Below are 12,380 nucleotides of genomic sequence, written 5' to 3' on the forward strand. Positions count from 1 at the left end.
AAGAGCACAGAACTCCCAGACAGATGCACTAAAAATAAAATAAATATATATATATATATATATACGCTGTGATACATTTAAAAAATGGAATGTTGAAATTTCTGATTTTGTTTCAGGATGTGAGTGGTTAGAATCACTTGCACACAGCCTTAGAAAAGAATATATATATACACACACACACACACATATATATATATATGAGAAAATAGAGTACTTGAAGAAATGAGGAAAAAAATTAAAACAAACCAAACCAGGCATTTGCTATGTTCTTTCTTAACCCAAAGTTAAGACCTATTCTGATGTTGGCTAATGCTAATGAGAAAATGCAGAGGGAAGGAGAGCGTGGCTTAGAATAACCATTCAGCGCTGCTTTAGAAAGAGCCTTGGGAAAGCATGCTGAGGAACTGCTGATGTCTACTGGGCAAAAAATGAGATACACTTTCTTATGAGGAAGTAGAGAACAAACTCAGGGGCTCAGAAATCACTGCTTGAATGGGTGAGAGCAACTGGCTCGAAAGAGCTCCCAGGTTTCTCATGAAGCCAGACAGAAAGTGAGGTTTCAAGTTCAGCATCACACTCTGGCTGCCACATTGCCTAAAAGCATTGAAGACACTTGACAATCTGGCCTCCAAAAAGCTCTCAAGCCCTATCTCACTTTGGTCCTACAAACCCTCAGCTCTAGACAAACTGGTCTATCCTCAGAATCTGCCTTGTACTTCCTCACCTCCCTTTCTTTGTACGTGCTATTCACTCCATTCATCACCAATATGCACACACATGGACAGCCATACAGATCCCTCTGGACCTACCGTAACCCCAACCAGCCTCCAAGGTCAAGCTCAAAACCTATCTCAAGTTCTACCTCTGTGAAATCTTCCTCAATTTCCCCTATGTGTCGATGTCTAATAAATCAGCCCTACTATTGTAAGGAATGCCCTGCCTCCCCTCTCCCAGGACGCTTGTCCTGATCATTGAACTATGACAACCTTAATTCAGTCCTCTCCTAGCATCTCTGACATTGCCACCACAAAGAAGGCAAGGCTCACTGTTCCCTTCATATTCAGATGCTCAGTTGGGGCCACTTAATTTAGCTTAGGTTGCCACTAAAGTTAGGGGGAGATGTAGAGGTGTGGAATAGAAAATGAATAGAATGCCAACCAGACCAAGTCGCTGGAAGAGTCAGTCAAAAGGCAAACATATGAACACCAGTGATGGACTGGCAGAAGTGTAAAGTTTTCTAGACCCTACACATCTATGGAACAAATACTATCGTCAAGAGGTCTCTGCTGAAAGTATGAGGAATCTCAGAGGACTGAGGAACTGAGGTTCATCCTGGTGGTGTTGAAATTAGGCCGCTGACAGCCCTGGACTGAATACTATTTTATTTCCATAAGAACGGACAAAAATAAACTCGTGATACACATCAAGTGAAAAATACTCAGCATGGGTTGCACACAGCTGGATGGTCCTCTGTTCTTTGAAGGAACTGCCTGTATCATTTCTGTGTAACTGCACAGGCATATCCAGAACACAAGTGGTGAGTTCCCAGCATTCCCTGCAGTTCTTGCACAAGCGACCTGAGCTTACTATCTACTCCATAATAAATAAAACTAATTACACCCACAGTGTTCACTGCACAGGATATAAAACAAAACGGGCACAGTCACAAATGTATAATAATAATTTTTCAGCTGGTTGATAAAGCTAACCACTAAAATAAGCTAAAGCCAAATCTCGTCATTCATACGGGTTCCATTAAACTTTTCCAGAGGGCTCCTAGTTTTGAGTCAATGGGAGCCTCAGATAGCCTTAGATGACAGTCAAGAGCAACATCTAAAGCAAATGGCCCTTTAAGGCAATGACACTCCACACATTAGTATTGTTCCTTTAAAAGCTTATTGACTTAGGATGGAGACACTTAATACTTGTCATTGATTCTTCCGTTTGCATGTGATTATTTACTTGCCAAACAATTCTAATAACAAATTGCACCAAAATGCAAGGCTATCTGCACCAGCAGGTTTGTATCCTAAGTAAGAATAAACAACAACATCCATGGGTTTATCTTTATGCCTGTCATCCTGCATAAAGCTACGTTTATTAACACATTCATGTCTGATGCCATTTGATGTAAATAGGTCTTTTACTGTTTATAAATGCAGTTCCCAGAAAATTCTTCTAAGCAAAACTGCAGAACACATTAGTCCTTTTTTTGTTGCTAGAACGTTAATAAATTCTGCAACATTACATTTTTAAGCAAACAAATTATGTGTTTAAATAAACAGCCTCAACTGAAAAGCTAGCCTCTTGCAATAAAGTTAGTTAGACTTGACGTCTCCTTATTATTGATAGAGCAATGCTAAGATTCCAGGAAATGTTTCAAGGACAAGAAATAAGGAAAATTCTTTCACTGTGCATGCATGCGTACACATAGAAATAAACATGAGTGCATGTACACATTACACTGCAGTAATGGCTTGTGATTGTTCGATTCACTTGTATAATCTTATGTGCTTATTTGTATATCTTAGAATGCTGTCTATTTCCTGGTCATTTCTCAGTCGCCCCACCGAGCTGCACTTCGCTAACACATATGTCAGCCTCTGTCACTAGAGCCAGCGAAAGAGCTGGGAATGCTCACAGAAATACTGTGATTGCTCTTAGGACAAACCTTTTTGATAATAACTCTCAGAGTAATGCTTTCACTCCTAGAAGACGGCCACACTGCCTAGGGAGCCAGAACCCAATAGCTGGAACTCTTGGCGCCAGGAGCTGGTGCTGAACTCTAATGCGAAGTGCTTTTGAAAAGTGCATCAAGATTTAATAGGATGAATTATCAGACTTGTTCAGAGTTTTAGCCGCATAAATTCCATTAGGTTGTTATCTGCATCGTGCTCCACCCTGTCTATATTTATGTCCGCATATTCGTTGACACCCATCTAAGCTCTCTGTTGGGCCGTCTAACCTCTCATTTCCTCCCCTTTTATTTTTGGTCTCCACACTACCCTTGAAGCCTGTATATGCCCCTGACTCGAGGGCCCTAAGCTTCCCTCTACCTCTCTTTCAAATCCTTCCTTGAGACCCACATTTTAAAAGAAATAGTTTCTTCACTGATTTCCTATGCTAACTTTATAACATCTGACCCATTTTTCATGCAAGGCTCCACCGACGTCTATTTGCACCGTCACCAAAGGCTGCACGCACACAAGCTGCTCCTTGGATAATCACCTCCAGCGCTGATGACAGCTCAGACCCTCTAAAAATGCACCTCTCACTGTTGTACTGGAGCATCAAGCGAAAGCATGAAGTCATTTCTGAATCTGGGTCAGCCATTTTGTGAATGCACAAGAGAGGATTACCAGGGAGTGGATCTCACCGGGGCTGTGACCTGTCACTCCACTAGCAAGGTAGGGAAACAGGCTGGCAGACGGCTTTGTGGGGCAGTGCTATTTGCAGAGCAGTCCTGAGAGGGAACAACAGCTGATCCCAGGGAAAGAGAAGGGACGAGAATGACATCCCAGCCTCCCATGACAAACAACCCTCCTCCTTCACTGCGGGTGTCTTGGTTTTCAAGTATTAAATCCCCGCATTAAGTCATCCAGTTGAAATGAGGATTTCTCAATGACTGTGCAGTAGGAGAGCAAGGTAAGATACAGGCAGACAGAGTGCTAGGAAAGAAAGATAACTGAGGATGGATTTCCTATCAATCGTTTACTGTTGTTCATGTTATTTGATTAACATCATGGTTAGAAAATGTAATCATGTAACCATTTTTGACAGTCATTCATTCAACAAATATTTACTGAGTATCTGCTGTGTGCCAGGCATTTGCTAGGCGCTTGGGATACAGAAAAGAAAAAGGCATGGTCCTTGCCCTCAAGGAGCACACAGCCTAGTAGAGAAGACAGACATGTAAAGGAATAACTACCACACAACAAAATAGGTGCCAGTCAAGGTGTATACAAAGCACTAGAGAAGCCCAGAGGAAGCAGCTGGTAATTAAGCCTGGTGGAATCAGGCAAGCTTTCACAGAGAAAGGGACAACTAAGCAGACTTGAAGGAGAAACAGGACTTCACCAGGAAGCCAAGAGAGGGCAGGGAAAGACATTCTAGGTTGAGGGACAGCAGGCACAAAAGCAAGGAAGCGTGATAAAGCATGGCATGATGGGGACCCAACAGGCAGTTCCATGTGGCTGGGACTGAATCTGGGTATGAAGAAGTGGTGAAATATGAGGCCGGAAAGGGAGAATGAGATCAGAGAAGAAAGAGCATCATATGCTGGACTGAGACATTTGGACTTTCCCCTGGAAGCGGTAAGAAGGCACTGAAGACTTAAAAGCAGGGAGTGACATGGTCAGATCTGCCTGTATGGAGGATGGTTTGGAAGAGAGGTGGACTAGAGGGAGGGAGACCAGTGAGGAGGGGCTGTCACAGCAGTCCATCCGAGAGAGGCTCCCAGTTGGTTCTAAGGCAGTGAGGATGGAAAAGAAGTGACAGGCTTGAGAGATTCTTAGGAAGGAAGCTTGACAAGACTTGATGAATAACGATACACAAAGCAAAACTGCCTCCAAAATGAAACAATATTAAAAAAACATACGTTCAGGAAATACAACCAACAGCCCCAGTCTTCCCTTCCTTTGAGTTCCCATTGTCCTCTGAAACCACCGCATCTGCGAGTATGAATAAGGGGAGAAGAGCCAGAGGGCACACATGGTCAGACTTCTCTAATTCAGACACCGCTAACTTTGAATCTGCAAAAATTCAGATTCCTACTGAGCAAGAATTTCAACCTACTTTCTTCCTCTGTGTCTTTCCAAGCCTTTAGTCAACCAGTAACTGGAATCCAATCTAAAGGCAGTGGCTTCTTCCAGTCAAGCGCTTGAGGTGCAGTAGGCAGCCACTTACATGGTGGTATCTGAGGGGCAGACCCATACCTGTCCCCCACCCAGGGGCCACCAGGCCCGGAATCCAATCATTAGTGATTCATTCCTTCGGGAGAGGCTTTGATCCCTCTGGGCTTCTTTTACAAGGCAATGACTCCCGAGATGGGTAGGACATTTAGTCATTCTAAACCCAGTGGGAGTTTGGTTGATCGAAATGACTTTTGTTTTGACAGGAGGGGTCAGGGTAGTGTAAGAGGGCTACGTAGGTACCTGTGGAAGAAGGTGATGCAGAAGGGAAGTCTGAGCAGTACAGAAGATAGCATAACATCTTGCCAAGGGATAGCCCTGCAAGTACTCAAGAAACTAAGATTCTTAAGAACGCCTTCCACTTCTAGTTCCAGCAAATCACACTTGTATATTCTTGAACTTTAAGGAACTTCTGTGTTATATGTTTATGATATGCCACTGGCTAACGAAGGCCTATGATGACTCAATCTTTTCATGAACCTCATACTACTTATCACAAATCAGAACCTAAAAATGATAACAATTTGTACGTAACATTACTACAAATGCATTTTCTGAAACTTTTTTGTAACTCCAATTTTTCATTCACTCAGACTGACCTTGTCTTTGGTCATTCCACATTATTGAGATTTCACTGTATCTGCTGTGTATTAATCAGTCATGTCACAGTGACGGAGGATCGAGAATCAGACACTGACCTTGAAGAGGCTCATATATGGCTCACTAAGGTAAATAAGCTGCTTGCGAATACTTGATTAGAGTGGTTAAAGCAGTGAATTATTTCAAAAAAAGAAGCAAAACAAAACTTTAAACGTTACTTACTTCACTTGTTTGAAGAATCGTGAACTTTGGCAGTTTAGCCTTTGTACTGGCTGCACTGGGCTTTCCGTCCAAGAGTGATCCGAATGACAGATTTCCAAAGCTGTTCTCGAATTCGATTGAAGGCTTCAGTGTCGGCGAGATGTCTGGTGCCTGGTCCTGGCCATCCATGGGTCGTACATACGCGGTTGGCTTTTGCTGCCCCATGCTTGGTTTGCAGTAAAGCCCTGGTGGGAAGTTTTGAACCGAAAGGCCACTGCTGGGAGCTAATAAAGATGAGGCAACTAGGGGAGACCCAGGCGCTTGCACTGTAAATTCAGATTCTCCTGGAGAGTTGGACTGAAAGATTTCTTTGAAAGGTTCCTCTCCATTGGATTTGGGGTTACTGTCTTCCTTTGCGGATGGGTTTGAATCTTCAACTGCTCCAATCTGGGGCTGTTCAGCTGGGTACACAAAGAAATCTTCCAGTCTGGCTTGGGGCTGGTCCTGTGTAGAAGATTGCATCTTGCTTGGCTGATTACTTGCCTGGCTTGCTGGTACCGTGCTGGGGTTAGGACTATCTCGTGGCCAGTCGGGCTTAGATTTTCTGTTGCTGTGTATTAGAGTTGAATTCAGTATCACGACAGAAGGTGGAGGCATCGGTGCTGAGGGCTGGGTATTATCCTGGTGAGGGGGGATCATTCGGTTCTTTTGTTCTGGAAAAAAGCTTGGTTCGTTTTTGTTGATGGGAGTCTGGGGCACAGAATTCTTTGGGATTCCCACTAGATGGTTCTGATTAGAATGGTTAGTTAGCAAATCCTTCATTTCATCATAGTTTCCCAGCGTGTTCTGGACTCGGTTGGCAAGTGCATCACCTTTGTTTGTCTAAAATAACAAAAAGATGGGGGTGGGAGGAGAGACAATGAATAGGTTTGTGTTTCCTAATGTTAATGTTTCCAACAGATGCCCTAAGTAGGCTAGCATATAGCGTTCTTTAAAATTGTCATACCGTTATATAATTTCATACTACGGGCTCGGTAAGGGAAAAAGTATCAAAAACGCTATTGAAAGAGCCTCTTTGGAATGAGCTGGTATGATTAGTGTTCGCATACTCCCTGGCCTGTCCTTAAACATGCTCATTGGGAGAAAGTTTTAAATGATGTTGCTTATGAATTTTATTAGCGAAATAACTTATCTGATGTCAGATGAGCTGAACTGTTACATTCTACATGGTGATTAATAATGTCTGCCTACTGATCATTAGAATTATAATGGAATGTTCAACTTATACATATTCTTGATGCATCAGCCCTTGGAACGACATTATACCATGCAAAAGGCTTAGCCCATTGAATAAGAAAGTCAGTTAAATTGTACTATCATGGCTGCATTACATTTAGAAAAGGCATGGAATTAAACAACATCTAATTGAGCTAACTTATGACTAAAGCGAATCTAATTCCTTTTACTCAAAGAACCGTATAAATTATCGGTGTCTGCCTACATATTCTGGGGGCAATTGTGTTTGCCTATTGATGATTCATACTCATTTACTTTGAAATGGTGCAATTGGTCACCAACAGTGACCCAAGCTCTCTTGGGTCTTTTCAGTGGTTTAGAAAAATTTATTCAAGAATTTAAGCTGTTGCTTAAGTAAACAAAGACAAAGTCCTATTTTCAGAGTGATATTGGCCTAATGTGTAGATTTAGATACAACAAAATTATTCTATGTACGATCAACATTAACAGCTTCCCCATTCCCTGTAGGATATACTAATCCTGTTAAAATGGCTCTGATTGTTTTTAAAAGAACTGGGCTCCTGCCTGAGTTTTACAATATAGAAAGCACAGCTTTCGTAACTAAAAAACGGTGGGTAGCTGTATACTTGGAAATGACTTTGATGAAAGCTCAGTTTCATCTTCAGAAGTGAGTTTTGTTATTCACGTTACATGCCATAGATGTTAGCAAAACAGGTTGCTGAATTCAGAAGGGTAAAGGACTTCTTTGTGCCTCCGCTGCACTATCCTGACCCAAGATGTTGCAATGAAAGAAGGCTCCTGGCACCTAAGGAGCCATCTGGCAGCAGGGCCGGGGAAGACACTCACCTTAAGTGGCCTTCATGTCTAAGGAACCATAGGCACAGTCCCCATGCACAGGAGGAGGTAACCACCTCCCTACTTGGCTATTCTCCAAGGAAGACAGATGTGTAACATCTAATACTTCTCATAACCTAGTCTACATAGCCTAGTCTCCTGGTGTACACAGGAAGTATACCTATTCCAGTCTGGTACCTAAACTTGAGTTGTGTGGCGGTGTGCTGTTCTCTGCATAGGAAGATGGAAAAGTGATCAGTGTACAGATAGATGGAGGGTGAAGTGCTGGAAATGGATGGAATCACCCAGGGAAAGAAAATGTAGAATGAGAAGATCAAGCTCAGGAGAGAACCCTGGGGAACACCAACATTTAAGAGACTGGGAGACGAAGAGCCAGCAAAGGATACTAAGAAAAAACAATCAGACAGAAGCAAACTGGAAACCCTGGCCTCGGGATTAGCATGAGCTCCATATACTGTATAAACTATTCAACTCATACCTTGTGTTAAATCATATAAGAGACTCCAAAGAAATGAAGGCAGTTTTGAGAGAAACATGCATTTCTAAGTATGCTAAATATATACTCAGGAGGTTCTGTGGGGGTGGGGGATGTTAGAAATCAAATAAATATCTGTCAATTTTAGTTTGCTTATTCGCAGGAATATCTTATATTATATCATATGTAACCTTGGTGTTGAAGCCATGATTAAACAATTAACATTCCTTATAATCCTCAGCTGAATAATCACTCTGTTTTCAGGAGCACATTTGAAAGACATATTTAATAGATATAGATGGGGAGAAATCACTTTTATTCTCTAAAAATCCCTACGTTGGTCATTTTTAATGACAGAATTCACATTTTTAGCTAAATCAAGAATAAACTCATTGTACATAGCGGGTTCCTGCAGCTGAGTTACACAATGAACCATTTGGGTAGCAGCCAACGCCAGTCTCTCTGTTCAGTCCTTAAATTTAAAACAAGGAGAGTCTATTGTGCACAGGGCCCAGCAGGAATTTGACGCAATCTTTAAATACTTGCAGGGTGGTTCTGGCCCCTCAAACAGTTTGCCCCGATGGCCAGATGTCTGCCTCATGAACGCCGATATCTACCTATCTTCAAGCGTCTGCCCTAACAAGGGGAAGGAAACACCATCATTTCATTTCCCAATTGAAACACTGCCATCTTGCTATCTGGTTTGTGCTCTCTACGGCCAACTTCCTTAGGGCCCAAGACCTCAAGGCCCATTTGCTCACAGGCAAGCTAGCCACAGTCCTATTCCTGTTCCAGAAGTAAACCCGAGGGACATGTTTATCTTATCCTTACTGGAGAGAAGCTGGGTTAGGTGTTAAGGGTTCTTCATGTATGTTTACTGTTATAATGAGCTGGGTTTCTGATGCATGCTTAGAATTTTTTCCACCTCTAGGCTTTAAAATATGCTTAAAATTAAGAGAATTTATAAACAGGCCAATGTCTACAACTGTGTCTACATGAATACAATTAAATGGTAAATTGAAAGTTTTCTGAATACTTCTAGAAAATCCACCTTCTACTACATAGTTTATACTACAGGTACAATTTATTTTCCTCTTTAAGACTGTGAGCTCTTAAAGGGCATTGGCTATCTTTTATTTATCTTTATAGCCCCAAGACTTAGCATCATGTCTAATGTATATTAAGTGCTGAATAATTGGTTGCTGAATGGAACAGAACTAAATTATAATTCACATCCTGTGCGTGCGTGTGTGTGTGTATACATATATATATGGATTTGTACTAGCTTAGAGGAAAAAGTACAAAAATAAATGTCAAGCTAACTTGGTTAGTATGAAGTTTGAGCTTCCTGGTAGCTCAGGCAAAAAGTAAAACCTCTCAAGTTATAGAATTCCCTTTGTCTGATGGAAGGAAGCATATCCTAATTCCTTACGTGAGATAAATGGTTGCCTGATGCTAAAATTCGAAAAGGAATTCCTCTCATTGGTTTATTTACAAGGACCTTTGAGCAAAAAAATGAAAATGTTTTTCAGCACCAATTTTATAGAAGATGCAAAGCTGTTCTTCCCATGGCTTTTCCTTACGATGACTAAAAAGCTAGAGCATTACATTGCAAACGCAACTCGGTGAAGGCATGCCTGCATGTGAAGCGAGGGGGCTGGGCTAATAAGATCCAGGTGTGTAGCTTGTGTGTGCCCGACATAGGAGTGGAGCTTTGATGACCTGGAGGGATGGAGAGAGGTCAATTCTCTTAGGCTAACTTCCTCATAGAGCAATTGTCTCAGAGGGACTTGTGACAGGAACTGCATAGCAGACAGTTCAAGGTTGAGGTCACTGGCGACACTTTCTGAGTTGCTGATTGAAGGAAGAGCCATATGATTTGCGTAACAGACATGCTGTGGCTACCAGTAGGACTTAAACCATGGTCCTTCTTAAAACGAATACTGGCAAATTCAAAACACTCAGGAGGCAGGGTTAGTCATGGAGGACACACGGTTACACAGCCTCAAAAAGTCCACCATTTAACAATCCCCAAATAATTAACAGTCCAGTCCAGGTTGCCAGAGTAAATCACTGCCTTCCCATCACTGGAGGTGGGTAACTGTCAACCAGTTTTTAAATTTCTCAAGATGTAGATATGAGATCCACTGGATAGAAACCCCAACGGGACCTGAAATACATTTACACACACCTACACAATGTACTCTCATTATACACCATAGCAACTTCTGATTCACACAAAATGGTCTTTTTTACTCTCCAGAGTCTCAGTAATCCTATTAAGGAGCAAGGTATTCTTGGCAATCTCGATCAAACATTATAAACATGGGCAGAAATGAAATTTCGTCATTTCAATCAATTATAAGCTTCCTTCAGTTTGGCCAATTCTTTACTTTCCGTTCTAGATAATTGGTTGGTTCCTTAAATGGAACCTCTGTAGCTGTTATTTTCTAAGTAATCACAATTTCTCTATCATCAAGGAAATGCATTTTCCCAGTCTTTTCAGGCACAAATGACATGTCGGGTTTGTGGCTCATGACGAACAGCACCCCTTCATTACTTCAGGAAATGCAAGCTTCCCTCAGCTCGCTTCTAATGCTGTCTACAAATCAGCAGTATAATTTCGTTGAAAGACTAATTTCCTAGCAGGCTAGGGTACTGTAGTATATCTTTTTAATAAAAGTAGCCAAATAATTTAAGTTTTGAGGCTCATTTTTTTTCCTTTTATTTTATTGTGGTTAAAGTATGTGATTTAGTTATTTGTTTTCTCCCCAACTCTAATATTTTTACAGTTAATCTCCCTCAACTATAAATTGCCGGCTCTTTCTTTAATCTAATTATAATAATGATAATACCTTGAATTTGTATAGCACTTCCCAGATTTCAAAGCAAGGTCTCTCAGGTTGTTTCATTTGTTCCATACAACAACCATGTGAGTCAGCCGAGCGGCTCCGGCCTCAATCTGTCCTCTATCCGTCCCAACTCTAATGACCTTGGGTAAGCCATTTAACCTCTCTGTGCCTCAGTTTCCTCACTCTTGTTGAGCTGTGAAGAGCTATCAAATGTTTATTATGATTATTATTAGGTGCTAGTCTTCACTTCAGAGAGGGTCAGAGAAATGAAGTTTCTTTCCCAAAGTCATGCAGCAGGTACGCTTATCAAGTCTTCTGACTTCCTGTTAGAGGGTAAACAGCTTCCTGTTACAGATAGGGAATCACAGGGAACTGGATTCAATGTCTATATTTACCACTTACTAGGATGTGAAGCTGCAAACAAGCCACCTCACCTCACAGAGCCTCAAATTCCTCATGGCAAACATTGGGAAAATGCATAGTCCATAAAGTTGCTGGAAGGACTAAATGAGCACATGTATAAAGCCCTCACACAGTACCTGGCACACAGTAGGCCTTTGATATATGCCAGTTCCTCACCCGACTCGATCTTTCCACACAACTCTAGACAGGTCAAAAGACTTCAGATTTTTCAAGAACCTTCTAAGATATCCTTCTCAGTAGCATAGCACCAACTCAGATTTGAAAGCTAAAAGCTACACTAGCAGTTCCAGAGAAAGCTTTCCACCAACAACCACATCTGGGAGGGGTCAACGTTCATTTCACTCCAGGACTGGTAGAGGAGATGCAAAGAAGAGAAAGAAAATCAGCCAGGAACATGAGAGAGCACCATTTCTCCTTTCTGCCAGGAAAGTGCAGTGGGATTAGAATCCTAAGCACTGGTGCTCATGGCTAGTTTACAAACCACTGATGCTATTGGCCACTTGATCAGCTCATGTTTTAGACTTTAAAATAGCAAGAAATTTTCTGCCAACCCTGATCCACCGCCAGGAATTTTGATTTTTAATTTAATAAGCATCCTCACTCCAACCCTAGGGAAGAGTTGAGGGATGCCCCAGTCTCTACCAGTAGACCATGAGCCAGCTCTAGAACTTCTGTGGCCACTACGATGTCCAGATACTCCAAGGGTGTCCATACCAGTCCTGGTCTGGGAAGCCTTTGGAGGTACACAGCAGTTCTAGGATCCTAATATGGGGAGGGAGGAGGCATAATCCCCAGTGATCTCCCAGG

At 41.9% G+C, this 12,380-nt stretch overlaps 1 protein-coding gene across 1 annotated transcript in view; it reads right to left on the reverse strand.

Moving 5' to 3' along the window:
• The window catches only part of AFF2 (ALF transcription elongation factor 2), a 543,144-nt gene that overhangs the window by 350,790 nt on the left and 179,974 nt on the right, over nucleotides 1-12,380 (reverse strand). Inside the window, exon 3 of the mRNA XM_023735455.1 lies at nucleotides 5,733-6,593. Coding sequence (XP_023591223.1) covers nucleotides 5,733-6,593 — 861 coding nt within the window. The remainder of the gene's footprint in view (nucleotides 1-5,732; nucleotides 6,594-12,380) is intronic.

This window comes from Trichechus manatus, unplaced genomic scaffold, assembly GCF_000243295.1.
Source record: "Trichechus manatus latirostris isolate Lorelei unplaced genomic scaffold, TriManLat1.0 scaffold00079, whole genome shotgun sequence".
Classification (NCBI taxonomy): Eukaryota; Metazoa; Chordata; class Mammalia; order Sirenia; family Trichechidae; genus Trichechus; species Trichechus manatus.